The 27,291-nt window shown below is 40.1% G+C and overlaps 1 protein-coding gene across 3 annotated transcripts in view; it reads right to left on the bottom strand.

The window, feature by feature from the left end:
• LOC132869707 (kinesin-like protein KIF21A) overlaps positions 1–27,291 on the bottom strand; it is a 157,054-nt gene that overhangs the window by 31,969 nt on the left and 97,794 nt on the right. For 2 of the 3 annotated variants that reach the window (XM_060903041.1, XM_060903042.1), the window contains exons 11-23: positions 26,643–26,837; positions 20,606–20,653; positions 17,786–17,861; positions 17,335–17,443; positions 16,033–16,221; positions 13,890–14,089; positions 13,508–13,615; positions 13,323–13,391; positions 10,391–10,536; positions 3,825–3,969; positions 3,485–3,679; positions 902–1,003; positions 119–284 (exon numbers count right to left, since the gene is read on the bottom strand). In XM_060903041.1, the coding sequence (XP_060759024.1) occupies positions 119–284; positions 902–1,003; positions 3,485–3,679; positions 3,825–3,969; positions 10,391–10,536; positions 13,323–13,391; positions 13,508–13,615; positions 13,890–14,089; positions 16,033–16,221; positions 17,335–17,443; positions 17,786–17,861; positions 20,606–20,653; positions 26,643–26,837 (1,748 nt within the window). The remainder of the gene's footprint in view (positions 1–118; positions 285–901; positions 1,004–3,484; positions 3,680–3,824; positions 3,970–10,390; positions 10,537–13,322; positions 13,392–13,507; positions 13,616–13,889; positions 14,090–16,032; positions 16,222–17,334; positions 17,444–17,785; positions 17,862–20,605; positions 20,654–26,642; positions 26,838–27,291) is intronic. The other variant, XM_060903043.1, reaches the window with a different exon arrangement.

The following is a 27,291-nucleotide window of genomic DNA, read 5'->3' as shown; positions in this document are numbered from 1 at the left end:
AGATAAAAGTAAATCAAGATCAAACTCAAAAAGGAAGCTGGAGTGTAGAATATGAGAGCCATGCTGGGTGCTGGATGAGGTACGTGCATGTGTGTGTGTCTGTGTGTGTGTGTTGCACCTTGCAGAGCGTTCCCCAGTAGAGCGTCCAGCTCTGGGTTGAGCTCAGCTTTTTCTTTCAGCATGTGGAAAAGGAGTTGGTTCTGCGTGGCGCTGTTGATCTCCGTCTGCTTCAGGCGACCCTCCATTACTTTGATCTGAGACTCTTTCTGTGCTGCCTGCAAGCCCTGGAAGTGGAAAATGTACTTTTAGTACACGAGTACACACTGCCTTTTTTGCTCTTTGGTGGGGTTGTCAAATTCTTTTAAAAATTCCACTTAAAATGATAAATTAATGAAGATTCCACATTCAGATATAATTGAGCCTTGGCATAGATTCTAAACGTGGTGCTGTACTGGAGTGATGAAACACCAAACAATATTTCCTCAACTGGTGTTTGGTAGGTTGAGACCTAATGAGTGTGAATGTAACATTTTTTGGGACACATCCCCCCCCATAGCGCATAGCTAATTCCATTAATATTGGCACCCTGAGTAAAGATGGGCTTAAAAAGGCGATGGAAAAAAATGTTGCCACCCATAAAAATTCTTATGAACAAAACGTATCTTAATATAAATCACTATAATTAACATATCTGTGTACACATACATAAAGGCTTAAACAAATGCTGACTCTTTCAATACATACAGGACATACTATTAGAATTTGAATATTCCTCGAGTTTGGTCTAAAATCAAGCTCAAAGTAATGAAAAGCCCCTGGGAGTTGTGCACATTAGCAACAATCACAATTCCCAAATACGAGTGTGTGTTTTTGGATTCATAGGTTTGTGTGTCTTTTGTACCTTATTGATGGCCAAGGAGAGGAAGTGGTCAAGTAGGAAACGGGCCTCTGACAGAGTGCAGGAACTGATCACTGCAGAGACGTCCACTGTGTCACCCTCCTCCTGTAGGACATATAATATGCCACACATATGTATGTATATTCATACCTTAAGCTTCCATATATTATCCAAGTCAAAGTCCTTCCCGCACCATTCATGGCACGTTTGGCAGCGCCGATCTCCGTTTCGTAGCCCTCGGCCTCTCACCTATATTACATAGCTAGGGTTACAGTGGGGTGCTAGACCTCTGGTATCCATGTGAGTTCGACTCCCCACTTGCATCTGTATTGCAGCGTGCCTTGCCAGATGGCAGTAGACACCGTTTTTATGATGGTCTTTGGTATGACCCGACCGTGAGTAGAACTTGCGATCTCGAGGCGGACACGCTAACCACTAAGCCACTCGCCGGTCCATACATTATACAGTGAAGATTTTGGTAGCCTAGTCTATGACTAAAATGTTTTAAATTAATTTATGCAAAGAAAGTATAATTTTGTCCAAAGCGCATCTGCCTCTGTAAAGTCAAAAAAAGATTATATGGATGGTCGCTAATACAACAGCTGATTGCATATAACTATTTATTCTATCCATGTTCACTGGATATGAGCAACCGCATGCTCCGATTGGCTAGTCTACTACAAGGATATCAGCTCATATACCATGAGTACAGAAAAACAAAATGGCAGAGCGTGTTGCTGAACCAAGTGAGGATAAAATAAAAACTCTACTTGGGGGGGGCAACAAGCAACAAAATATGGAATAAAAGTATTTGATGGTAAGAATTTTTTTTCCAATAATTATTGTTATATATCATTTTTCACAAATTGCTACTGTCATTTCGCCGGTTTATTTACATTCTAAGTGGAAATTATTTTGTCAGACGGTTTCAGAGCCTAATCTAGGAATTTGAAAATAGGGGACAGATCCCTCACTAGTTGTAGAAACAGGGGACAGAAAATATTAACATAGGTAAAAATATCCCTCATTTGTTCCAGTTAGTGGGGACAGAAAAATAAGTAATACATTGGTAGATATTTTCAAGAGTACATCTATAAACAGAACAGTTTTATTAATCTTTACTTTTAGAATATCATTAACATAATACTAAATTGAACTTTCAACAAGAAAAATTAAACAAATTACTCAAAAAAACAAAACTAGCAATCATGTAGAATGTGTAAGATTACCAGGACTACAAAAATGCAGAAAAATAGGCTTTACTTATCCAAATGCACCTGTTGGTTATAGAACCTCACAACACAACATGAAGTTACCTTAAAATATAATATAAATGCCTCAGCTTTCATGTAAGAAAAAAAACTATTAATACTAGTACTGTGTGCAGGCAGTCTCTCCTGAAGACTAAATTAAACAATAATTATAAACTAATAAAATAAATGGCTCAGGCTTCATAGAAGAAAAAAAACAAAAACAATTTGAACAGAATCTCACAGTATGATGCTGAAGCTGCCTAAACAATGGAAAATAAAATACCATTTTGGCAAAAATGTTGGCATCTATTAATTTCTTGTATTAAGTAAAAAAATTAAAAATAAATAAAGTGCACACAGTCCTTCACTGTAAACATAACACACTTTCAGTAACAGAATTTAAGCCTATAAACACTGACTCGCACATCATGCAGTGTTGCCAGATACTGCTGACGTTTTCCAGCCTAAATATGTTCAAAACCCGCCAAAATGCACTTAAAACCGCCCAATCTGGCAACACTGCGCACATGCTGCTTCTCTTGAACGTATACACGGAAGTAAGGCGGAAGGTAGTTTGTCGACGTCGCCGCAAGACGACGCCAATGATTGGTCAAATTTGCAGGAAAATTGCGGTGATTGGATAGAATTGCAACACCGCCCTGAATTCACAGGGATTGGTTGAATTTATGTTGATGTTGCAAATCGTGAAATCCTGGAGGGTCTGAATGTTGTTTGGATGAGACAGAACGATATGCCATGTGCTTTTGGGTATTTTTAAAACACTTCACACGATTGGTTGAGATACACTGTCTTCCGGTTCAGTGACCAATGATATAATAGTTCACAAAACTGTTTTACCCGCTAAATAAACCATTCGGAATACTTCAGTCCTTTCCGATATTTTCCGATTGGTATGTAAACAACGCTATATTTACCGCAGTGCTTGCTAGCGGGTGCTGACAAATTGATATGCACAAGATTCAGTAAAACACGACTACACACACTCTACTTATAAATGCGCGACAAAATGAATAGATACGCGACATCACTCTCGCGCCCAAAAAGTGGATGTGCGACAGACAGATAAAAAATGCGTATTACGCACCCTAGATTAGGCTCTGGTTTTGTATAAAGTTTTTATTTATCGTATTTGCAAAAAAAAAAAAAAAATGCTCTGGTTCTCTGAATGTAGATATGATAAAACAGTTATTCCACTCAATCTCGTCATTGGCAATAGCCAACTCAGGGCTATGTGCATCATCGGCTATCAGCTCATGTACAACTTGATTTTCGTGCAATAACTTAATTATAACACAATTATAACTATGTGTACCTTAGCTTCTTCCATTTGCATGATGTTGGCTTGGCAGTCAGCGATGCTGTCATTGATGTAGTCGATGTTGGCTGTGAGAGACTCCATCTCCTCGTTGAGAGACTGGACGGTCCTGTCTGTGTCAGTGCCCTCTGCAACAGTCTTATCCCTTTTCTTTAACACCTTCTCTTTGCGCTTGGTCAGCTCTTCCCGTTGCTGGACCACACCCAAAAAAAAAAAAAAAATCTTAATCAGTTTAAAGAATAACACTACAGGAATTATATCTCACAGGTCGTCACGTGAATATTATTTGACTGTGGCACTGATTATTGATTGACCAGCTGTCTATTGCGGCTGTCACCTTGAGGAGACGGTTCATATCTGCCTCCATGTTGGAGATGGTCATCCTTTGCATGATGATGTCACTGACACGGCGCTCCAGCGACTGCCATTTGGCTCGTGCTGTTTTGGTGGAGGACACGCCCCCTGAGCGCATTTGGTATTTCCTGAAACATAGGTTATGTTGAATTAATGACTGGAGTCGTACTCAATACCAGCATTCACGTTCTCATATTATAATTTGTTCCAGAAATTATGTAATAGAATAGTTCCAGTCATTTTAACTGGAGAGAAACACAATGAAATGACTGGGGTTTCTAAATTGAACCAAAAAGGGATGTCCAATTAACTCATTCTCTTATTTACTCTCCCCTGTACACACACACACACACACACATACACACACACACCCCTTTCATCAAGAGAAACCCCAAGCATGACTGTTGTGGGTCTGAGATCAAAATATAAATGGGTAACACATTAAAGGAATAAACAGAATGTGTCTTACACTACAGTACGTTCAGACTGCAACCTGAAACGACCCATATCCGATTTGTTGTGAAATCCGATTTTTTTGTTAGGCCGTTCACATTACCAATTATATGAGACTTGTATGCGATCTCCAATATGAACGGAAAACGACCCAAAAGTGTCCCGCATGCGCAAATTGACACGTAATAAGCACATCTACGTAATACGTAAACAAAAAAAAAAAGCGCACTCTTCAAGTTTGCAAGTAAAGCATGGAGATGAGGCGAGACCTGGCGATGTGGTTTTTGTGGCGGCGGTGGAACTCACACAATAATCTGATTAATGTGGGCAGCAGACTAATGAGACCGAAGGTGTCAAATTACTGGAAATTTCCAGAACAATCTTATAATCTTGTAATACAGGATGGTTTAAGTTATAAATCAGTTATAGAAACTGTTTTATTTAATCAGGCTAACAGATCAACATCCAGGTCCTTACCAAATCCACCAATAGCTTGATCAATTCTATAAAAGTCTATTTAAATTCTGAAAACTGTACAAATGTTGTTGTTTTCCACCAAAGCGGCGGGATTAGCCAACGCAGAATAGTGACGTTTGTCTCTTGTTGATGACGTGTAGGTCGCATGAATGCGACCTGTCCAGTCAGACTGCAGTCGCATGTGAAAATAACGGATATGCATCGGAATTAGGACCACATATCCAAGCGGCCTGGGTCGCATGTGAAAAAAAAAAATCGGATCTGTGTCTTTCAGATTGTCAATAACAAATCGGATACAGGTCGCATATGGGCAAAAAAAAAAATCGGATATGGGTCGTTTCAGGGTGCAGTCTGAACGTAGTCCTAAGGTGCTGGGCCAAAACAAGCCTCCAGAAGACCTTCAATGCATGTTGGATTAGATTCTCCCCATCTCTAGAAACGTACTGGAGAGATAAACACCATTCTTCTAAAATATATTTCAATCAGTCTTCATTTTGATGATAGAGTGTGCAGGCTGATATCACTCCAAAATCTCCCATAAAAGTACTCAATTGGGTTTAAATTTCATACAAATGAAGGTTTATTATTTACATAATTTTCAGATTCAGGAATCCATTCAGTAATCCTCATGACCTGTGAACTGGGGCGTGGTCATTCGAGAAGAAACCACTGCCATCCGGGCAGAAATGCTTCATTACAGGATAAAGGTGATCAGTCAGAGCAACTTTATTTTCTTATTCATTTTGATTTCCTTATTATTTTATTTTAAAATAAATGGCCAATCATGTACAGTACTTATCAAAAGTTTGTACACCCCTACTCATTCATCGGTTTTTCTGTATTGTGACGGTCAGTCCGGAGCGCTGTGACGCATGCACCAAAAGGCGCGCCTCGGGCTGTGCGCGCGTGAGCTCCAGCACGTGGGCCGTGAACAAAGTGCACCTGTTCTCAATTAGTGAGCCAAGTGTTGGGCTATTTAAGGACTGCGTTGATGCAAATACAATGCGAAGTACTACACCACGTTCAGTGCGCATTACCGAGCCTTGTTTCCCGTGTTTGTGGTTTTCCTGGTTTCTCGACTCCTGTTCCCGATTCTAGTTCTCGTCCTAGTTTTGCCTCCGACACACTGTTTGCGCCTCGATCGACCTTTTGCCTGTTTTCTCGTTCATGACCTTGCCTGCCGATTTGGACTGTTTGCTTGTGTGTGTGTTTCATGCACTTTATGTACAGATCACATTTTTTTAATCAAATAAACACTTCTGCACTTACATCTGCCTCTCTCGTGTACTTGACGGTGACTATTTTCTACATTGTAGAACAATACTGAAGACATCGCAACTATTAAATAACACATGGAGCATATATGGAATTACGTGATAAACAAAAAAAGGGCGAAAAAACAATGTTTCATATTTTAGATTCTTCAAAAGTAGCCACCGTTTATCTTGATAATGCTTTACGCACTATCGTCATTCTCTTAACCAGCTTCATGAGGTCGTCACCTGGAATGCTTTTCAATTAACAGGTGCCTTGTCAAAAGTTAAATGAGTGCAATTTCTTGCCTTCTTAAATGCGTTTGAGATCAAACAGTAAATAGTAAATTATAAAAATACAGTATTCCACAAATGTACCGTATTTTCCGGACTATACGTTGCTCCGGAGTTTAAGTCGCATCAGCCAAAAAATGCATTATGAAGACGAAAAAAACATATACGTCGCACCGGACTATAAGTCGCACTTTTTTGAAGGGTTATTCTATCCATAGAATCTGTGATTGTATCTGATAAGCGGCGCGCGGTTACTGCGCGACTGCATTGTTTAATTAATAAACGAACAGCTGAGCAGTGATAACGCGCCCTTTGCCCTGTAAGTAGCCTAGTCTGATTATTTTAAATCTCTACTACTACCTTTAATACTATCACTATCGTTATTACTAATAGCCTATATTATTAGTATAACTAATATTAGTAGCCTATTACTGATGCATTAATCAGTTTGCTTTTAGAATATTTTTACCGGTAGGGCTTATTATCGCCCCATGGCTCTTTCATCTGTGTTATTAAAGCTGTAGTCATCATCGAGGAGTGTCATTCTTCATTTTTGTCGAATTTTATTTCATCAAATCAGAGGTCAAGTAGGCTATAGGTATATCATCTCCAAAGACAGGTACGGTAGTAAAAACAACCGTCTAGTGAAAAAAAAAAAACAACCGCTTTTAAATCCCCTACTTAAATCCTTAAAATGAGTCATTTAACTCATGTCTTGTGTGATCTGATCTCCAATGGTGAAATAAACCGGTTGTGATGAGTACAGTCTGTTATTTTAGAAGATAAATGTAATATATAATTTAATATATAGACTAATAAAAATTAATATTTTATAATATAATATCGCGACATATTACTGTCTGTAACTGTTTGTCACTAAAGCGTTTTCTAAGATCATAATGTCTGATATTATTATTATTATTATTTTACACACACAATAAGCGCATGTGCGTAAAGTTATAGTAAACCATCCCCCGCCTTTTTTTTTTTTGAGTTGCCGGACCCACCCACCTCCTGCGTTCTGGGACCTCCGACTTCACAAATTAAGCACTGCCTAAAATCACTACATAACTTATTTAAATAACTATTGGCCTATCATTAATAATAAAACACAGGTCAATCAAGTTTATCAAGCTGATGATTTCACTCCAAATCAGCAAATCCATTGAATTCCTCATCCTCGGTGTCGCTTCTGAACAACTCTGCCTCCAGCGGCAGATGAAGCGCCGTTTCCTCTTCTTCTGCGTGGCTGTCGTCAGACTCAGCATCAGCTCCAGTTATTCCGCGGTGAAAAAAAAAAACAAAAACATATATACGTCGCACCGGAGTATAAGTCGCATTGCCAGCCGAACCATGAAAAAAAGTGCGACTTATAGTCCGAAAAATACGGTAGTCAGTCGTTCATATGTCAAGAACCGCTCAACTAATTAAAGAGAAACGACATCCATCATTACTTTAAGACATGACGTGTCTTTTAATTAATAAAAAGAAAGAAAAAACATTGAATTAGAAGGCGTGTCCAAACTTTTGACTGGTACTCTAAGTAGTGAACAGTTTAACACAGTGGTTCCCAAACTTTCTCTGCTGGGCCCCCCCTTTGGTAGATAAAGTTTTTGCACCCCCCCCAGACAAAAAGAGAGAGAGAAAAAAAAAAAAAAGATAAACAGGACACACATACACATTTTGTTTTCAGACTCCATTGCAGTTTATTAATACAGACCTCAACCTTTTTTGAACAAATAAAAGTAAATTGCCATAAACTACAGGTTGCAATATAATTATTTTAAGTATAACTGTTTTCAAGCATCTTAACTGTGTAACAGGTTTCTTTTTTTAATATTCAACATTATCAATGCAGTTTTCAAACATTGCCTCTCTGCAAAAATGGGTTTTAAAAACATGACCAACTCCCTGAGAAGAAAAAAAACAAAAACCTAAAGATTTGTTGTGCAAAAATGACACCTTTAATCCTCGCATCTTTTCAGTGACTGGTGTGGGCCTGCTTCATGCTGCAGATCTTCTCAAATCTGGGTTGCAGTTTTGAGATTGCCGCTCTGAGTTCATTTTCAATGTCCAGCTTTGATCTGTATTTTGTCTTGATTGAGGCCACAGCAGAAAAACCTCTCTCACATAGGTAGGATGTGGCAAAAGGAAGAAGTATGGCCAGGGCTCTCTTACCTAGCAGTGGGTAATCTTTCTCCACTCCAATCCAAAATGCAGCCAGTGTCTTTGACTGAAACTGCAGCCTCATTGTTGAATCAGAGGTGACATCAATGAACTGTTCCTCCTCTGACGTGCTGGAGTCGGCAGGTGGTGTTGCACTGAAGGGGTCACGGATCCAGTCATATTCTTTGGGATCCTGCATCAGGAAATATTTCTGAAGGGCAGAGATGTGTGCTTTCATGCACGGGATCACTGTGTTCTGCAGTTTGTTGTCTTCAATGAATGATTTCAGGTTCTCAAATGAGTCCACATTTCCAACCTTCACTCGCTGCAGCCACATCTCAAGTTTTCTGGTGAATGATGTGATTTTATCTGCCAGATGTGGGAGGTGTATATTTGTGCCCTGCAACTGCAAATTCACTTCACTGAGTTTCAGAAACATGTCACTGAGGTATGCAAGTTTCATGAGGAACTTGTTACAGTAAAATTTGTGGGCAAGATCATTGCCCTCTTCCTTCAAAAAGATGCGGATTTCATCTCGCAGTTCAAAGACCCTGGACAGCACCTTCCCACGTGACAGGCATCGGGATTCGCTGTGAAACAGAACAGCTGTGTGGTCGGAGCCCATTTCCTCGCACAGTGCCGAAAAAATCCGGGCTTTGACAGGTCGTGTTTTGATGTAGTTGACGGTGGCAATAACGTCGGTCATTACATCATTCAGCTCGGGACTCAGCTGTTTAGATGCCAGTGCTTCGCGGTGTATCATGCAGTGCATCCACTGCACATTGGGGGAGACGTGTTTGATGAGCGCTTGCAGCCCTGCCTGTTTCCCAGACATAGCCTGCGCCCCGTCAGTGCAGATCCCCACACAGTCCTCCCATTTCAGGTTGGCCTCTTTCAAGTAAGAGTCAATGATTTTAAACAGTTCTTCTGCTGTGGCTCTGCCAGTAACTTTTTTTGCAGAAAAGCAATTCCTCCCTCATGTCATCTCCATCTGACGTAAGTAATTAATAAACAGTCTTTGTTACTGTCAGTGGCTTCATCCATCTGAAGAGAAAAGTGGCTGTCATGCACTTTGTCATTAAGCTGCTCCTCTATGTCCTTTGACATGTCATAAATGCGCCTGCCGATGGTGGTGTTGGACAGAGGAATAGCCCTTAGTTTGCTGGCTGCAGTGTCATCAAGCATAGTTGATACCATGTCCATAGCACAGGGAAGTACTAATTCCTCCGCTATTGTGTGCGGCTTTTTACACTGTGCCACTCGGTAGGCAACTTTATATGAGGCGAGTTGAGCATTTGCCGGCACGGATGCAGCTTTAGTAAATAGGGACTGTTGAGCACGGCAATTTACGAGTTTTTGTCTGAAAAACTCAACTGGCTTGTCTTTGTGCTCTGGATGTTTTGTCTCCAAATGGCGTCTTAGCTTGTTTGGCTTCAAGCTTTCACAAGCTAGCACTTTAAGACAGACAATACACTGTGGTCTCTCCTCATTACCCACCGTTGTGAAGCCAAAGACAAGATATGTGTCGTCATATTTTCTTGTCTTTGCCTTGGAATGAACTTGCTTTGGAAGCACATTTGGCGATGCTTCATCCTCTGATTTGCGTTTACGTGGGAGCCCCGCGCCCCCTGCCAAAAACTTCTCCATATTATGCTAGCAGTGTAATTTATTGATTGATTCATTCACTCCATCCGCGCCCCCCCTGCAATGGCTCTGCGCCCCTCCTGGGGGGCGCGCCCCCCCACTTTGGGAACCACTGGTTTAACAGGAGAGTTAAAACAATTATATAAGGTAAAATATAATATAATGTATATTCTTTTAGCATAATATAATATTAAGCTAAAAGAAGTTTCTCCTGTATTAGAAAGTGGGAAAAGTGGAGAGACTGAATGTTGATGAACAGTACCTGGTTCCGTTGGGTGCACTACTCCCAGCAGTGTGTGTTCGGATGGGTCCGGGACGTGCAGCAGGCTCATGTAAAGGCTCAGGCAAGTTGATCTTCCGGTTGACCTTCCCTGAAGCAGGTCGAACCTGCTTCCTCAGAGCCGTCACCTATAGCACACAGAGGAAAACAATACACTGATGATGTGTGGTGGAACACTTTCCACATAATATAGCACTGTATTATATAGTAGTGTTGAATTCTCAAATCTGATTGGTCAGAAGGTTGATTAATTTCCTAACAGCACAACTCTGCTGGTTATAAGTCAAATCACAGATTTACATTCATGTGCTCATTCTAACACGTTATCATTCTGTAGTAAACAACTTACACAGAGACTTAGATGGTGGACACGCTACATAAATGGATTTTTTTTAAAAAGGAAAAAAAAATGTGTAGCTTTTTGTGAGGACACATTATTTAAGCAATACTGGAACAAGTCTCCACTGTCAGCTCATTATGACAGTCAGATGTACTTCAAATGATCTATATGACTGAAAACCTTCAAAGACGTTGCAACACTCGAGTATGATCGATAGTACAGTATATCCCAGATTTACAGAAATAGCCATATTGCACATCCACCACTGCTACATCTTGGCTTATCAACTACACTCACCGGCCACTTTATTAGAAACACCCATCCACCTGCTGTTTGATGCGGTTCTCTAATCAGCCGATCCCTTGACGGCAGCACAATGCATTAAGCATGGATGCAAACGCCGTGCCTTTTGGCGGATGCCGCCTTTTTTACGGCTGTCTGGGAGACTTGTGTGAATCGTGCAGATCCGATGAGGTTTTTTTTTTGGGGGGGGGGGGGGGGGGGGGCGTTGGAGTGTCCGATTATAATTTCATCAAAGTAAATTCTGTATTAAAGTTACTAAATAAGCAAATGCCGTTACAGTCCATGAAACATAGTAAGTATAAGTATGAGAAGAAAACAGTAAATCAGAAAGCTGCGCACGTAAAGCCAATTACGTAACTTACATTGGCCTGATGGAAATCCTTGCGCGTGCAGTGAAGTGCAGCCAGCAGCAGATAATGGCGCGCAGCCAAATTGGCTTTACGTGCGCAGCTTTCTGATTTACTGTTTTCTTCTCATACTTCCTATGTTTCATGGACTGTAACGGCATTTGCTTATTTAGTAATTTTAATACAGAATTTACTTTGATGAAATTATAATCCGACCCTCCAACGCCCCCCCCCCCCAAAAAAAACCTCATCGGATCTGCACGATTCACACAAGTCCCCCAGACAGCCGTGAAAAAGGCGGCATCCGCCAAAAGGCGCGCCGTTTGCATCCATGATTAAATCATGCAGATACAAATCAAGAGCGTCAGTTAATGTTCACTTCAAACATCAGAATGGGACAAATTGTCATCTTAGAGTGTGACTTTCACTGTGGCATGGGTGTTGGTTTGAGCCAAATGGACTGGTTTGAGCATTTCAGAAACTGCTGATCTCCTGGGGTTTTCATACACAACAGTTTCTAGAGTTTACACAGACAGAACTGTGCAAAAAAAAAAAAAAAAAAAACCACTGAGTGAGCGACAGTTCTGTGGGTGGAAACAAATGCCTTGTTGATAAGAGAGGTCAGAGGAAAATGGTCAGGGGTGGATTTCCCAAAAGCATCGTAGCACAAAGACCATCATTAAATGGTAGAGCGAGCATCACAATGAACACTTTCTCTCCTAGTTAAAGGGATAGTTCGGGATTTTTGACATGAATCTATATGGTATCCCCGTCAGCAGTGTCGTGCATCCACACTGACTTACCCCCGACAGTGTTCTGTGAGCCTAGATATTGTCCAGTGTTGGTCAGTGCACAAGTAGTTCCGGCAGGTTTCCTGGGGTCTGCAAAGTAACACGTTTTTCTTCTCAAAACAGCTCATGTTCGAATGAGTGATTTATTAGCATAACAAAACCCTTGTAGTCCAAAAAGTCACACCTTGTAATTGCTTGGGGTTACTTTCTCTCAATAGCGATCAGTGCGCGCTGTCACTGAAACAAGTACACCACCAATTGTCCGTCACTCGAGGTCTTGCGGCTGCGGCTTCACCTTCCACCTCTCTGCTCACCATCTCTCTCTCTCTCTCTCTCTCTCTGCCCGTTCTACTTCCATCTGTTGAATTTCAGCATCCGTATATTCGGGTTCATAAAGATACCCCCTTGGCTGTGTGCTGAAATCAATGTCTTCGTCGTCGCTGCTGTAGTCAGACATGATGCAGTCAACTTCCCAAGCACTAAACTAAGTGAATGAAACAGATAGCCTAGCTACCTGTCAACTAGAGACTGTAGCGCGCACTGATCGCTATTGAGAGAAAGTAGCCCCAAGCAATTACAAGGTGTGACTTTTTGGACTACGAGGGTTTTGATATGCTAATAAATCACTCATTCGAACACGAGCTGTTTTGAGAAGAAAAACGTGTTACTTTGCAGACCCCAGGAAACCTGCCGGAACTACTTGTGCACTGACCAACACTGGACAATATCTAGGCTCACAGAACACTGTCGGGGGTAAGTCAGTGTGGATGCACGACACTGCTGACGGGGATACCATATAGATTCATGTCAAAAATCCCGAACTATCCCTTTAAGATGCTCTTAGCGTGAAGAGGCTTTTGGGAAACCCACCCCAGATTGGTTCGAGCTGCCAGGAAGGATAAAGCAACTTATTGCAACCGTGGTGAGCAGAAAAGCATCTCAGCATGCAAACAGCAGAAGACCACACTGGGTTCCACTCCTGCCAGCCAAGAACAGGAATCTTAGAATCAAGAACAAGTTCCTATTAAAGTGGCTGGTGAGATCAAAAACTGTGCGACTTCCAATTTTTGCCAAACTATTTTCTGACAAAACAAACAACCCCCCTCTCTTTTTCTTTGAATACTTTCTCTCACCTCTTCTGTTCTCCTGCGCAGGATGAGCTCTTGTTGTTTCTTCTGAGCTTCCAGCTGTCGTAGCAGATGCTGTACAAGAGAACAGAAATGAAGACAAGCATAACATAAGACTGTACATGTGCAAGATTCAGATTTTTCAAGCTCTCGCTCTACGCTTGTATGAAGTGAGAGCTGAGTCCCTATACCTCCTGTCTGCGCTGGTCCTTCTTGAGCGTGGCGATCTCACGGTTGCGGCGGGTTTCTGAGGCACGGCTCCTCTCCTGCTGCTCCTTCATTTGCTTCATCAGCCCAACCTTAGTATGACATTCACATGATGCTAAAATATGTGCTTAATTCTGAACTCTACTCTGAGTATTACTGAGTCAGACAACGTCTTTCATATTCAGCATGTAGTTTAGACACACACTTTGATTAATGCAAAACATGGACTGATGACAAAATTAGCTTAAACTGACCACATTTGGGAGAATTTGCAGATTTTTTTTTTATTTCTACACATTAAATCTTACACATACATACATATATACATACATACATACATACATACATACATACATACATGCATACCTTTGTCTTCCTCATCTCCGAGACCTCCTGTTGGAGCTTCTTGAGCTGTTTCTCGTACTGTGACTGGTTCTTTAGCAGGCGTGCATGCTCCTTCTGAGCTGACTGCAGTTTCTGCAGCTCCTTATTCATTGAGCTCAACTTTTTCTCGTACTCTGCTTTGATCTTTTTTGCTTTCTCCTCTGTGCCCGACTCCACTGAGCCTGCAGGAATATACCACCTTCAATAATAACACTCAAGTGACAGCATATTCACAGATTCTAACAGGGTTATTGATTAATAAATACCATCAAATAGAACAAGCAGAACAGGTAGCAATTAGCAAGTAACTAGCAGGCTGGAAATAAATGCCAACTTGATGCTTCATCTTTAGTAAACGTTCAGCATTTTTGTGAAAAACAATCTAAAACCATGACAGTTTTCTGTTCAATCTGTGTTTGTTATAAAAGCACTCCAATAAATATGGATGAATGTGTAAGTGTTGATAAATATGCAAGACTGATTTTCACTAAAGGAGTTTTATTGTGCACAGATGCAAACAGCCAGAAGAAATTAAATTATCCCATGGCATATAATTTATTTACACAGATGAACCCCCCCCCCAAAAAAAAAGAGAATTGAGATGAATTACAATGGTGCTTGAAAGTTTGTGAACCCTTTAGAATTGTCTATTTCTCTGCATAAATATGACCTAAAACGTCATCAGATTTTCACACAAGTCCTAAAAGTAGATAAAGAGAACCCAGTTAAACAAATGAGACAAAAATATTATACTTGGTCATTTATTTACTGAGGAAAATGATCCAATATTACAGATCTGTGAGTGGCAAAAATATATGAACCTGTGCTTTTAGTATCTGGTGTGACTCCCTCGTGCAGCAATAACTGCAACTAAACATTTCCGGTAACTGTTGTTCTGGTAACAGAAGTCATTGTTCCATCAGCAAGCCATCCTGGCCCAGTTGCAGCAAAACAGGTCCAAACCGTGACACTACCACCACCACCATTTTTCACAGATGGGATAAGGTTCTTATGCTGGAATGCAGTGTTTTCCTTTCTCCAAACATAACGCTTCGCATTTAAACCAAAAAGTTCTATTTTGGTCTCATCTGTCCACAAAACATTTTCCCAACAGCCTTCTGGCTTGTCCACGTGATCTTTAGCAAACTGCAGATGAGCAGCAATGTTCTTTTTGGAGAGCAGTGACTTTCTCCTTGCAACCCTGCCATGCACAACATTGCTTTCAGTGTTCTCCTGATGGTGGACTCATGAACATTAGCCAATGTGAGAGAGGCCTTCAGTTGCTTAGAAGTTACCCTGGGGTCCTTTGTGACCTTGCCGACTATTACACGCCTTGCTCTTGGAGTGATCTTTGTCGGTCGACCACTCCTGGAGAGGGTAACAATGGTCTTGAATTTCCTCCATTTGTACACAATCTGTCTGACTGTGGATTGGTGGAGTCCAAACTCTTTAGAGATGGTTTTGTAACCTTTTCCAGCCTGATGAGCATCAACAACGCTTTTTCTGAGGTCCTCAGAAATCTCCTTTGTTCGTGTCATTATACACTTCCACAAACATGTGTTGTGAAGCTCAGACTTTGATAGTTCCCTGTTCTTTAAATAAAACAGGGTGCCCACTCGCACCTGATTGTCATCCCATTGATTGAAAACACCTGACTCGAATTTCACCTTCAAAGTAACTGCTAATCCTAGAGGTTCACATACTTTTGCCACTCACAGATATGTAATATTGGATGATTTTCCTCAATAAATAAATGACCACGTATAATATTTTTGTCTCATTTGTTTAACTGGGTTCTCTTTATCTACTTTTAGGACTTGTGTGAAAATCTGATGATGTTTTAGGTCATATTTATGCAGAAATATAGAAAATTCCAAAGGGTACACAAACTTTCAAGCACCACTGTAACATGCTCCATGCCCCCACATGGGAAGACTCTTAAACATTAGAGTTCCTGTGCTTGGGGTTTAAAGAAACCACCTCTGTGGCTTTGCCTGTCTGAAAAGAAGAATAACACTGATAAATGTTGCCTGGATTGTCAGGCTATGCAGCAGCTCTCTAAAAAGTAAAACCACTTGTAATTTCACTGTAAATATCATCACATCCACAGGACAGAGTGGTGTACCCATATTGTGCAGCACCCGGTCTCTCTCCAGTTGCGTGTCTCGGATCTTGTTCTGCAGCATCATGAGTTTCTGCTCGTACTGCTGTTTCAGTGTGTGGAGACGCCGCTGACTGTTCTCTAGTTCATCAATCAGCTTCTGTTTAATGGCAATCTCACAAGTAATGTTGGCCAGATCTTCTTGGAAGTTGTCTGTGAACACACACACACACTACAATCCATACTTGGAAAACAGGCACCTCACTGATCAACAGATGATTTCCAACAGTGTAGGTTAACTGACTGTTGATTTTATATATATATATATATATATATATATATATATATATATATATATATATATATATATATATATATATAGAGAGAGAGAGAGAGAGAGAGAGAGAGAGAGAGAGAGAGAGAGAGAGAGAGAGAGTGATTCCACGCTTATGGGTACTGAAATGGGGACATGAACTTATTTTTAAAAATTCACCTAAAACCATGTCTTTTTTTAACATCAGGTCACAAAACATGTAATCTTTAATGAATGATATGTTAAAAGATAACTTTAATTTTCTGAGATGTAATAAAAACACATTTATATGCCAAAGTCAAGCCTATGAGTTCCAAAATGATGTCTGTTACATTACTTCTGTTACGATTGTCCATCTCGCGTCTGTTACAAATTAATTACAATCTAGCTATATACCATGTTAATCTTATTGAAAGAATGTGTATGTTTATTCTACTACACATGTTTATTAATTATATTTGCTAAAACATCACCTTCCTATGTTTCAAAAAGTAATTCTACATTGTTAAAATTGAGAATATATATGTCCACAACACTTCTGTTACGTTCTGACTTTGGCATATAAATATGTTTTTATTACATCTCAGAAAATTAAAGTTATCTTTTAACATTCATTAAAGATTACATGTTTTGTGACCTGATGGTAAAAAAAGAAATGGTTTTAGGTGAATTTTTAAAAATAAGTTCATGTCCCCATTTCAGTACCCATAAGCGTGGAATCACTCATATATATATATATATATATATATATATATATATATATATATATATATATATATATATATATATATATATAAATAAAACACACAATGAGATGTTATAGGAAAATAGTCAACAACGGGGGCGGTGTGATACACACTAAAGAGTGACAAACCATGCTTTTTATTCAACGACATGTTGTGGAAATCTACTTAATAGTGACATCAGCGAGATCAATTACATTTGGAGTCAGCAAAAAAATTATAAACCATTCCTTGGCCTTATTTAAGGTATAGGAAAGTGACTGTTTTTACCTTTCTCATCCAGCTCTGAGTCTGACTCATCCGAACTCTCGTCTGCCTCCATCTCATCCTCCTCTTCCTCTCCTTCGCAGTCATCTCCCTCCTCATGATCGCTTCCTTCCTATACAATCAGTGACAAGTGGCAAATCAAAATAATTTTTGAGGAGTTCGTACACTCATGTGATGCTAAAAGTAAAGTAATGCCACCACGCTGCTTTGCAAACAATGTCAAGAACAAAGAAGAAAGTTTCAAGACATTAAATGTTCAAGTGTATTTTTCCCCAATTTAAATCTCCATCTACTGCATCAACAATTTGTCATAAAACAGAACAAATTTTATTCAAATAAGGGAAACACGGTAAATAGGAATTAAACTGGAAAAAAAATTCTGGAGTATTTATTTAACATGTGGTTTAACAGTGGAAGCATTAAAAAAAAAAAAAAAAAAAAATCAAAAACTCACTGCCTCTGGCTCCTCACTGGTTCTATCCGAGGGTTCTTTGTCCTGGTCATTGTCAGGCCCTTCCTCTTTAATGACACTATAAGAAACAAATACATAAGTAAGTAGAAGGTCACATGGTAGAGTGTATGCAGTGGTGCTTGAAAGTTTGTGAACCCTTTAGAATTTTCTATATTTCTGCATAAACATGACCTAAAACAACATCAGATTTTCAGACAAGTCCTAAATGTAGCAACTGAACTTCTAAGCAACTGAAGGCCTCTCTCACAATGTTAATATTCATGAGTCCACCATCAGGAGAACACTGAACAACAAATGGTGTGCATGGCAGGGTTGCAATGAGAAAGCCACTGCTCTTCAAAAAGAACGTTGCCGCTCGTCTGCAGTTTGCTAAAGATCACGTGGACAAGCCAGAAGGCTATTGGAAAAATGTTTTGTGGACGGATGAGAAAACCCCCCAGAACTTTTTGGTTTAAATGAGAAGCGTTATGTTTGAAGAAAGGAAAAACACTGCATTCCAGCATAAGAATCTTATCCCATCTGTGAAACATGGTGGTGGTAGTCTGGCTAACGCGACTTCAGAGCTCTGCAAGCATTTGGTCTGGCAAAGATATTAAGCCCAACCGTTTCCCAAAGTGCGTGATTGACCCGCCTCCCTGAAATGCCTCAGTTTGCTACTGGTCGAAGCCAGAAAAGGCTGTGACGAAGCTTAAACCAATCACATCACTCTTTCCTCTGACGTATGTGACGCGACGGGGCTAACTGGTAGATTAAACTCTTACCGAAGCCGGTCGGGAGCAAGGCGAAAACGTCCTTCCTTTCAATAAATACCTCCAGGGCTGCTCTTTGCTCCGTTTTCAGTGAGAACTTGCTCCATGTTCGTAATGTTTCTAGTGAATGAAGCGCTTCCGGCATAGATTCTGTAAACAATCTATGGCTTCCGGTTGCAGTTCTACTACGTCACTGCCTTGAACACGCCTCTACCCAGGGCCGTTGGAGATGCTCAAAGTTGATTGGCTCCCGATTTTTCGGGAGCTTGGAAGAGCTGTAGATAGCTTGCCTGGCCAGACTAAGCTCGCAACAGGCCCTCGTGTTGCGTCACACTTAGGATGGGCGGGCCCAGGCTATGGTGGTGGTAGTATCATGGTTTGGGCCCGTTTTGCTGCATCTGGGCCAGGACGGCTTGCCATCATTGATGGAACAATGAATTCTGAATTATACCAGCGAATCCTAAAGGAAAATGTCAGGACATCTGTCCATGAACTGAATCTCAAGAGAAGGTGGGTCATGCAGCAAGACAACGACCCTAAGCACACAAGTTGTTCTACCAAAGAATGGTTAAAGAAGAATAAAGTGAATGTTTTGGAATAGCCAAATCAAAGTCCTGACCTTAATCCAATCGAAATATTGTGGAAGGACCTGAAGCGAGCAGTTCATGTGAGGAAACCCAGCAACATCCCAGAGTTGAAGCTGTTCTGTATGGAGGAATGGGCTAAAATTCCTCCAAGCCGGTGTGCAGGACTGATCAACAGTTACCGGAAACGTTTAGTTGCAGTTATTGCTGCACAAGGGGGTCACACCAGATACTGAAAGCAAAGGCTCACATACTTTTGCCACTCACAGATATGTAATATTGGATCATTTTCCTCAATAAATAAATGACCAAGTATAATATTTTTGTCTCATTTGTTTAACTGGGTTCTCTTTATCTAATTTTAGGACTTGTGTGAAAATCTGATGATGTTTTAGGTCATATTTATGCAGAAATATAGACAATTCTAAAGGGTTCACAAACTTTCAAGCACCACTGTACCTCCGCCAAGCCACGTATTATCAACATCAAAATCAAAATCACTTCAACCTAGGATAATACTAAAGCTGTACATCAAATTTAATCAAAACCTGTTCAGTACTTTTTGAGTTATGTTGGGACCGCCCCCCCCCCCCCCAAAAAAAATCCTGAATCTAAATACATAACCAGATTTGCATCAAAATCTAATTAACTGTTCCTTGGCCCATGGCTCACCTTGAGTCAAAAGTTCATCAAAATCTATTCACTACTTTGAGTTACGCTGAGAACAGGTAAACAAACGGAGGCGAAAACATAACCTCCACCAACTTCCACAAAGTTGGTCGAACGAACTAACAAACTAACTTTTTTAAAACCTCAAATTAAACATAACTGTAAACTCATGCCCTAACTCTACTGGTACGCTGATTAAGGAACAGCGCCTATTTTATCAATAAATGAAGATGGTCAGTTTAAAAAAAAAAAATTCATAATAAATTTAAAAAATCACCAAAATTTATACAGGTATATACAGGTATTAAATACAGGTATTAAAAGTTATTACTAAGGTTGAAGGTTATTTAATATTCAGGTTGACATACACATTCCTTACAAAATCATAACATTGTCAGTTTTAATTGTCATGTTAATTTTTGTTTTTGGTCTGCATTTTTGTCATCAGGTCACACACGCTTGGAAAGTGAAGCTCAATCAATCAATCAATCAATCAATCAATCAATCAATCAATCAATGATTAAGGAGTCAGAAACCCATGTTTTCTGAAGTTACACAAATTACTGTACATATTAAAGTCATTCTGCATGTTAAAGCAATGGAAAATAAGTTAATCAGCAATAGACCAGGAGCACTTGTTTAAAAGTATGGATGAAAAGCAGATTAACTAAAGTTAGAGGTGAATTAGAGTGTAAGGGTGGTCCGTTTCTCCCATGATGGCATCCACCTGCATGTACAATATCCAGTACATGTATATAAAGTGATGTTAAAGGGTTAGTGGTGAAGTTATGAGATCAAACCTGTCTTTGTCAGGGTCGTCGGAGGCACATTTTGCCATCTGCTGTAGTCTTCAGAAGAGGAGAGTGAGTGGAGGTGAGAGGGTACACCAAGAAACAACAGTAAGTAAAAAAAGCTTTTGCTACATTATCCATTTCTGAGGTGTATGTATTATTTTAGTTTGCATATGTCACATCTTTGACACTATTTTTAACCCATACATAAATCCCTAGCCATGTCCTAGAAATATTTGTGTGTAGTTAACCCGAACATTTAGTTTTAACAGAAAGTTCTCAAATATTCTGTCGAGTTATCTTAGATTAGGCAGCTAGTATTAGCATTAAAGATTAGAAACAATATAGCCAAAATCCTCTCAGAAATCCTGTTCGCTTAGCTAGCTAGCGCGAACATTAAAAAAGTGTCAAGGATGAGAGTGGGTCCTGATGAAAAAAAGCAGAAAATCTGTAAAATGTCCTGAGGGCGCCCGAAGTAATGGGGGGGGGGATATTTATAAATAAAATTTTCATATTCAATATATTGAATTAAATAAAAACATTCATATCTTATGGAGACTGACCTTTTCCTAATGTCCACATTACTTGTATAGGATTTCTTCACAATGTCTAAACTTTAAAGTTATACAGTTATGAACACTGTCAGCTATAATTCAAATTATCATATATTCAATGTATTGAATCAAACAAATGCATATTTTATGGGGACTGTCTTTATCTTATTGTCCACGTCACTTGTATGTTTTCTTCAAAAGGAAAATGTCTATTTACACTGTTTTTTTTTTTTTTTTACAGTTTCCAGTTATTTTTGAAACAAATTTTCATTTGATCATTTAGACTTCATCAGCTTCTTGGCCAAAGCCAAAAGCTTATCAGTTCTCTCTTTTTCTTTCATTAGCCAGCTCCTCCTGTTTTTTACATGCTCTAACCTAGCGCTCTTCTGCTCTCTCTCACACACTCCTCTCTTGCTTTCCTTTTGCTTTGCTAAACTTGTTTTTTATACCAGCATCAATTTCACATAACTTCGCTTCATCTCGCTTGTCAATAGTATTCGGCATCTTGAGAAAAAAAAGCCGATTAGAGGAACGTATTTTTGATATGCAGCTTACAAACGTGTAAGTTTTGATAAAAGAAAACAGATGTGGGCATCTTTGTAAAAACTGTTTGGATTGGCTATTATGGTCTCAACATCGATGTTTTGACCAATAACAATGTAGATAAGACGAATTTTACATCACATTCAACGAGATTAAACAAGACTAAAGATGGCGACTTACAAATAATGTGTAAACATCGTTGGAGTTAATTAAGTTTCAACAGCATGAAGGAACATACCCCAACCCCCCGAAATTATTTTTTTAAAAAATTCTCAACGGATTTGGCATAATATAAAAAGGTCGTTTTTTTACTCAGAAAAAGCAGAAATCCACCGAAAAGCGGAAAACTCTCATCCCTGAAGAGTACAAATGTTCCACTTCCTCTCAGAAATCCTGTCAATTTAGTTTGTTTTAGTCAACTAACTTTCTCAGAGATGCTCTTAACCTCCTAGGGCTTAGCGTGGACAGCACTTTTTAGAAATTTGGAACAAGAACCCACATATGTGGACATACTTTTTCTGTAAAAGTACATCTTATCAAAAGATGATGCTTAGTTTTTATTCTAATCAGGTTCTAATAAGCCCAAATAGCAAAGAGAAATAAAAAATGCATGTAAAAAAACAGCTTGGGCCTTAGGAGGTTAAATTAGCTAATGTTAGTTAGCTGACTAACATTTACAATGATGATTAAAATTGATAGACGTAAATATGCCTTGAAAATCCTCTCAGAAATCCTGTCAGCTTAGCAAGCTAGCGTTAACATTAAAGAGTATACATTTTCAATTCCTCTCAGAAATTGTCAATTTAGTTTGTTTTTATCAACTGTATATTTCTCAGAGGTCCTCTTAAAATTAGATAAATGTTAGTTAGCTGGCTAGCATTTACGATAATAATGATTAAAACTGACAGAAATGAATATGTCCTGAAAATCCGCTCAGAAATTTCATCAAGTTATCTTATTAGCAACTTGGCTAACAAAATCTGGAGAGAGAGTATAGCATTCGTTTAACTTTTTTTTTTTAATTTACAGGGTTCTTATCCTTTTGTTGTGTTGGGGGAAAAACAAACTTTTTGAAGACTTTTTTAGATTGTCTGGTGTTTAAAATTTCATGCTTTATTTATTTAATCTTTTTTTAAGTTATTATGACGAGGAAAAATATACGCACTGGGACGAGCGCATTAGTGTGTGTCTGATTCAGATTTTACTTTATGTTGACAACAAAATGTTGGGTAATGCTGAGCTGGGGCCAGCAGTTAAAGTGCACATCATGGGTAAATTCAGGCGCAAGATCAATGTAATTCTCCTATTTTATATTAAACTTTGGTCAAATATCTGTAACATTCTGGATTCTCTGCAATTTTTTTATCTTGCGCAAAACCAGAAAAATTCAGTTGAAATCAAGCCATTTGAGGCGAATTGGTCCGCCTCTGAAAAACTTGGCGTTTGGATTTCCCGGCAAACATTGATTTTGGTGACGTCGCGTGCGGGACGCCTCCCTCTGAATCCTACGTCAGCGCTGGTTTGTTTATGAGAAAACGACCTGGTGGTTTTCTGCAAATTTCTTCAACGTTATCGCGTAATTATTAAAATGGTTAACAGATGTATCGTAGGAGGGTGTAGCAACACCAATCTTGATGGGATTAGTATTCATCGTTTCCCAAAAGACCGGACAATGAGAGAGAAATGGGAGCACTTGGTCTACACAGGCTGTGCACTGAAACCGTGCAAAGCTCGCGCAGCCTGCTGGCGCTTCCGCAGGTGACGTCACGAATCTGGCTCCAGACTCCCTTGGGATTTTTCCAGACGCGTTTTGTTATTTTATTTTTTTTCTGTTGTAGATAGATGGCCTTGTGCAAAATTACCCTTCAGGATGAGTGTGTAAAGGGACATACTTTCATATAAAAAAAAAAAAAAAAAACACACAAAATTGGTCTTTATATGCACTTTAAAGCTCAGTACTACTGAGCAAAAAGGTCCTGGGCCAGAGATCCACTGTTAAACTTTTGAACAAGGCCTTTAAGTCTAAATTGCTCACATCTGTGTTGGAGTAGATGCTGCCTTAGGCTACGTTTACACTGGACCGTATCTGTCTCGTTTTCTTCGCGGATGCACTGTCCGTTTACATTAACCCCCCTGGAAAAGCGGGGAAACGGGAATCCGCCAGCGTCCACGTATTCAATCTAGATCGTATCAGCTCCGGTGCTGTGTAAACATTCAGAATACGCGAATACGCTGTGCTGAGCTCTAGCTGGCGTCTCATTGGACAACGTCACTGTGACATCCACCTTCCTGATTCGCTGGCGTTGGTCATGTGACGCGACTGCTGAAAAACGGCGCGGACTTCCGCCTTGTATCACCTTTCATTAAAGAGTATAAAAGTATGAAAATACTGCAAATACTGATGCAAATACTGCCCACTGTGTAGTTATGATTGTCTTTAGGCTTGCCATCCTTCCACTTGCAAGTAATAAGTGATATGCGCTGGGATCACACACACAGCGGCTCAGTCCCGAATCGTGGCTTGTTCACTTCACTCGCGCACTCTGTGAGCTGCGCAGGGCCGGAGTGCGCACCCTCCAGAGGGCACTCGCTGTTCAGGGTGGAGTGATTTGGAGCGCAGGATGCCTGCGGAGCCGAGCGTATCCGCGTATTGGTGTTGCTGTGTGCACGGCTAACGGTTTTAGTGTAAACGCGAATCATTTTAAGAACGTTAATCTGATGATCCGCTGATTCGACGTAATGTAAACGTAGCCTTAGTTGTAAGACAGAAAAAAAAAAGCTAGAGTTAATACCCTGAATATTTATGTCTTGACAAGATCAAGAAGCTAATATTCTGCTTACATTTATCCACATGGCATAGACCATAGCAAAGTACAAGTGAGACCATTTTCAATCCAGCATACATGTGAGTAATTCAGACTTGGGGGCCTTGTTCAAATCCTAGGTCAAAGATCCACTATTACAGTGGTGTTTGAAAGTTTGTGAACCCTTTAGAATTTTCTACATTTCTGCATAAATATGACCTAAAACATCATCAGATTTTCACACAAGTCCTAAAAGTAGATAAAGAGAACCCAGTTAAACAAATGAGACAAAAATATTGTACTTGGTCATTTATTTATTGAGGAAAATGATCCAATATTACATATCTGTGAGTGGCAAAAGTATGTGAACCTCTAGGATTAGCAGTTAATTTGAAGGTGAAATTAGTCAGGTGTCTTCAATCAATGGGACGACAATCAGGTGTGAGTGGGCACCCTGTTTTATTTAAAGAACAGGGATCTATCAAAGTCTGATCTTCACAACACATGTTTGTGGAAGTGTATCATGGCACGAATAAAGGAGATTTCTGAGGACCTCAGAAAAAGCGTTGTTGATGCTCATCAGGCTGGAAAAGGTTACAAAACCATCTCTAAAGAGTTTGGACTCCACCAATCCACAGTCAGACAGATTGTGTACAAATGGAGGAAATTCAAGACCATTGTTACCCTCCCCAGGAGTGGTCGACCAACAAAGATCACTCCAAGAGCAAGGCATGTAATAGTCGGCGAGGTCACAAAGGACCCCAGGGTAACTTCTAAGCAACTGAAGGCCTCCCTCACATATTCATGAGTCCACCATCAGGAGAACACTGAACAACAATGGTGTGCATGGCAGGGTTGCAAGGAGAAAGCCACTGCTCTCCAAAAAGAACATTGCTGCTCATCTGCAGGCTATTGGAAAAATGTTTTGTGGACAGATGAGACCAAAATAGAACTTTTTGGTTTAAATGAGAAGCGTTATGTTTGGAGAAAGGAAAACACTGCATTCCAGCATAAGAACTTTATCCCATCTGTGAAACATGGTGGTGGTAGTATCATGGTTTGGGCCTGTTCTGCTGCATCTGGGCCAGGACGGCTTGCCATCATTGATAGAACAATGAATTCTGAATTATACCAGCAAATTCTAAAGGAAAATGTCAGGACATCTGTCCATGAACTGAATCTCAAGAGAAGGTGTGTCATGCAGCAAGACAACGACCCTAAGCACACAAGTTGTTCTACCAAAGAAAGGTTAAAGAAGAATAAAGTTAATGTTTTGGAATAGCCAAATCAAAGTCCTGACCTTAATCCAATCGAAATGTTGTGGAAGGACCTGAAGCGAGCAGTTCATGTGAGGAAACCCACCAACATCCCAGAGTTGAAGCTGTTCTGTACGGAGGAATGGGCTAAAATTCCTCCAAGCCGGTGTGCAGGACTGATCAACAGTTACTGCAAACGTTTAGTTGCAGTTGCTGCACAAGGGGGTCACACCAGATACTGAAAGCAAAGGTTCACATACTTTTGCCACTCATAAATATGAATATTTGATCATTTTCCTCAATAAATAAATGACCAAGTATAATATTTTTGTCTCATTTGTTTAACTGGGTTCTCTTTATCTACTTTTAGGACTTGTGTGAAAATCTGATGATGTTTTAGGTCATATTTATGCAGAAATATAGAAAATTCTAAAGGGTTCACAAACTTTCAAGCACCACTGTACGCCTTCGAACAAGGCCCCCAAGTCTGACTTGGTCATATCTACCATATGCTGGATTGGATAGCATCACTATGGTGTCTGTGAAATAAATAAATATAAACAGAATCCTAGATTTGTCTTGTTGTCAAGGATATTAGCTACATTTATTCTGTCTAAACTTTGCAAAGATCACAATGACAACCCTGAAAACGCACAAGAGCTTAGTAGGGCTTGTCAGATGAATTCCATGGAAAAAATAATCACTGTCTGGTGTTATAATCGCAGTTGTCATTCTCTGTAATGAGGCATTATAAAAATGACTCCAGCAGGTGTGCACAGAACCCAGAGCATGGGGGGGCGGCACAGAGCCAATAGGTAATTACCACAAACACCAGAAAATAATACGACACCGAAATCCTGACAACCTGCAGGTGTGTGAGGAGGCTCACCTCTTCTTTTTCCTCTTCTCTTTCCTTTTGAGTTTCTCCAGGTTCTTCTTGGCGATCTCGATTATGTCAGATGCCTCTTTCTCCGGGCCGATGGGGAATGGGGTGCTTCCTCCGTAGAGAGAGGAGCGTGTGGCAGCACGGGAGAGGTTCTTACGCAGGCTCTCACTGACTGCCTCACTCTCAAACAGCTTGGCCCTGGAGACCATAAAAATATCAACACAACACAGGAAAACAGTTTCAGGGCCCGTTTACACGAGGACACTGTCGGGTAAAAACGACTAAATAGTTTATCGGAAGTGCCTTTCGTCTACACGGGGACGGCGTTTCCGAAGCTGAAAAACGGAAAAATTTGACAACGCCTTCCAGAGTGGATAAGTTGAAAACAGCCCCCGTTGCATATCCGTCTAAACTACCCAATACGCGAAACTCTGCTCGGATCTGCTCACGTCGGGTACGCGTTTACGTCATACATATGTCATATACTGTACATGCCAGCCCGGGAAGTAAGAAAGTAAGTAAAAAAGTAAGAGCATGTCTGATTACATCGATCCAACGGACCTTCAAGCTGCTCTGGCAGCTTTAATAAACGTCCAGGAGTCCTTCGAACATCTATACCGAATCTGCACATATACCGTTAATGAACAGAGGC

Source organism: Neoarius graeffei, chromosome 21 (genome assembly GCF_027579695.1).
Source record: "Neoarius graeffei isolate fNeoGra1 chromosome 21, fNeoGra1.pri, whole genome shotgun sequence".
Lineage (NCBI taxonomy): Eukaryota > Metazoa > Chordata > Actinopteri > Siluriformes > Ariidae > Neoarius > Neoarius graeffei.
Note: the sequence above shows the minus strand (reverse complement) of the source record. Positions and strands in the feature narration are given on the sequence as shown.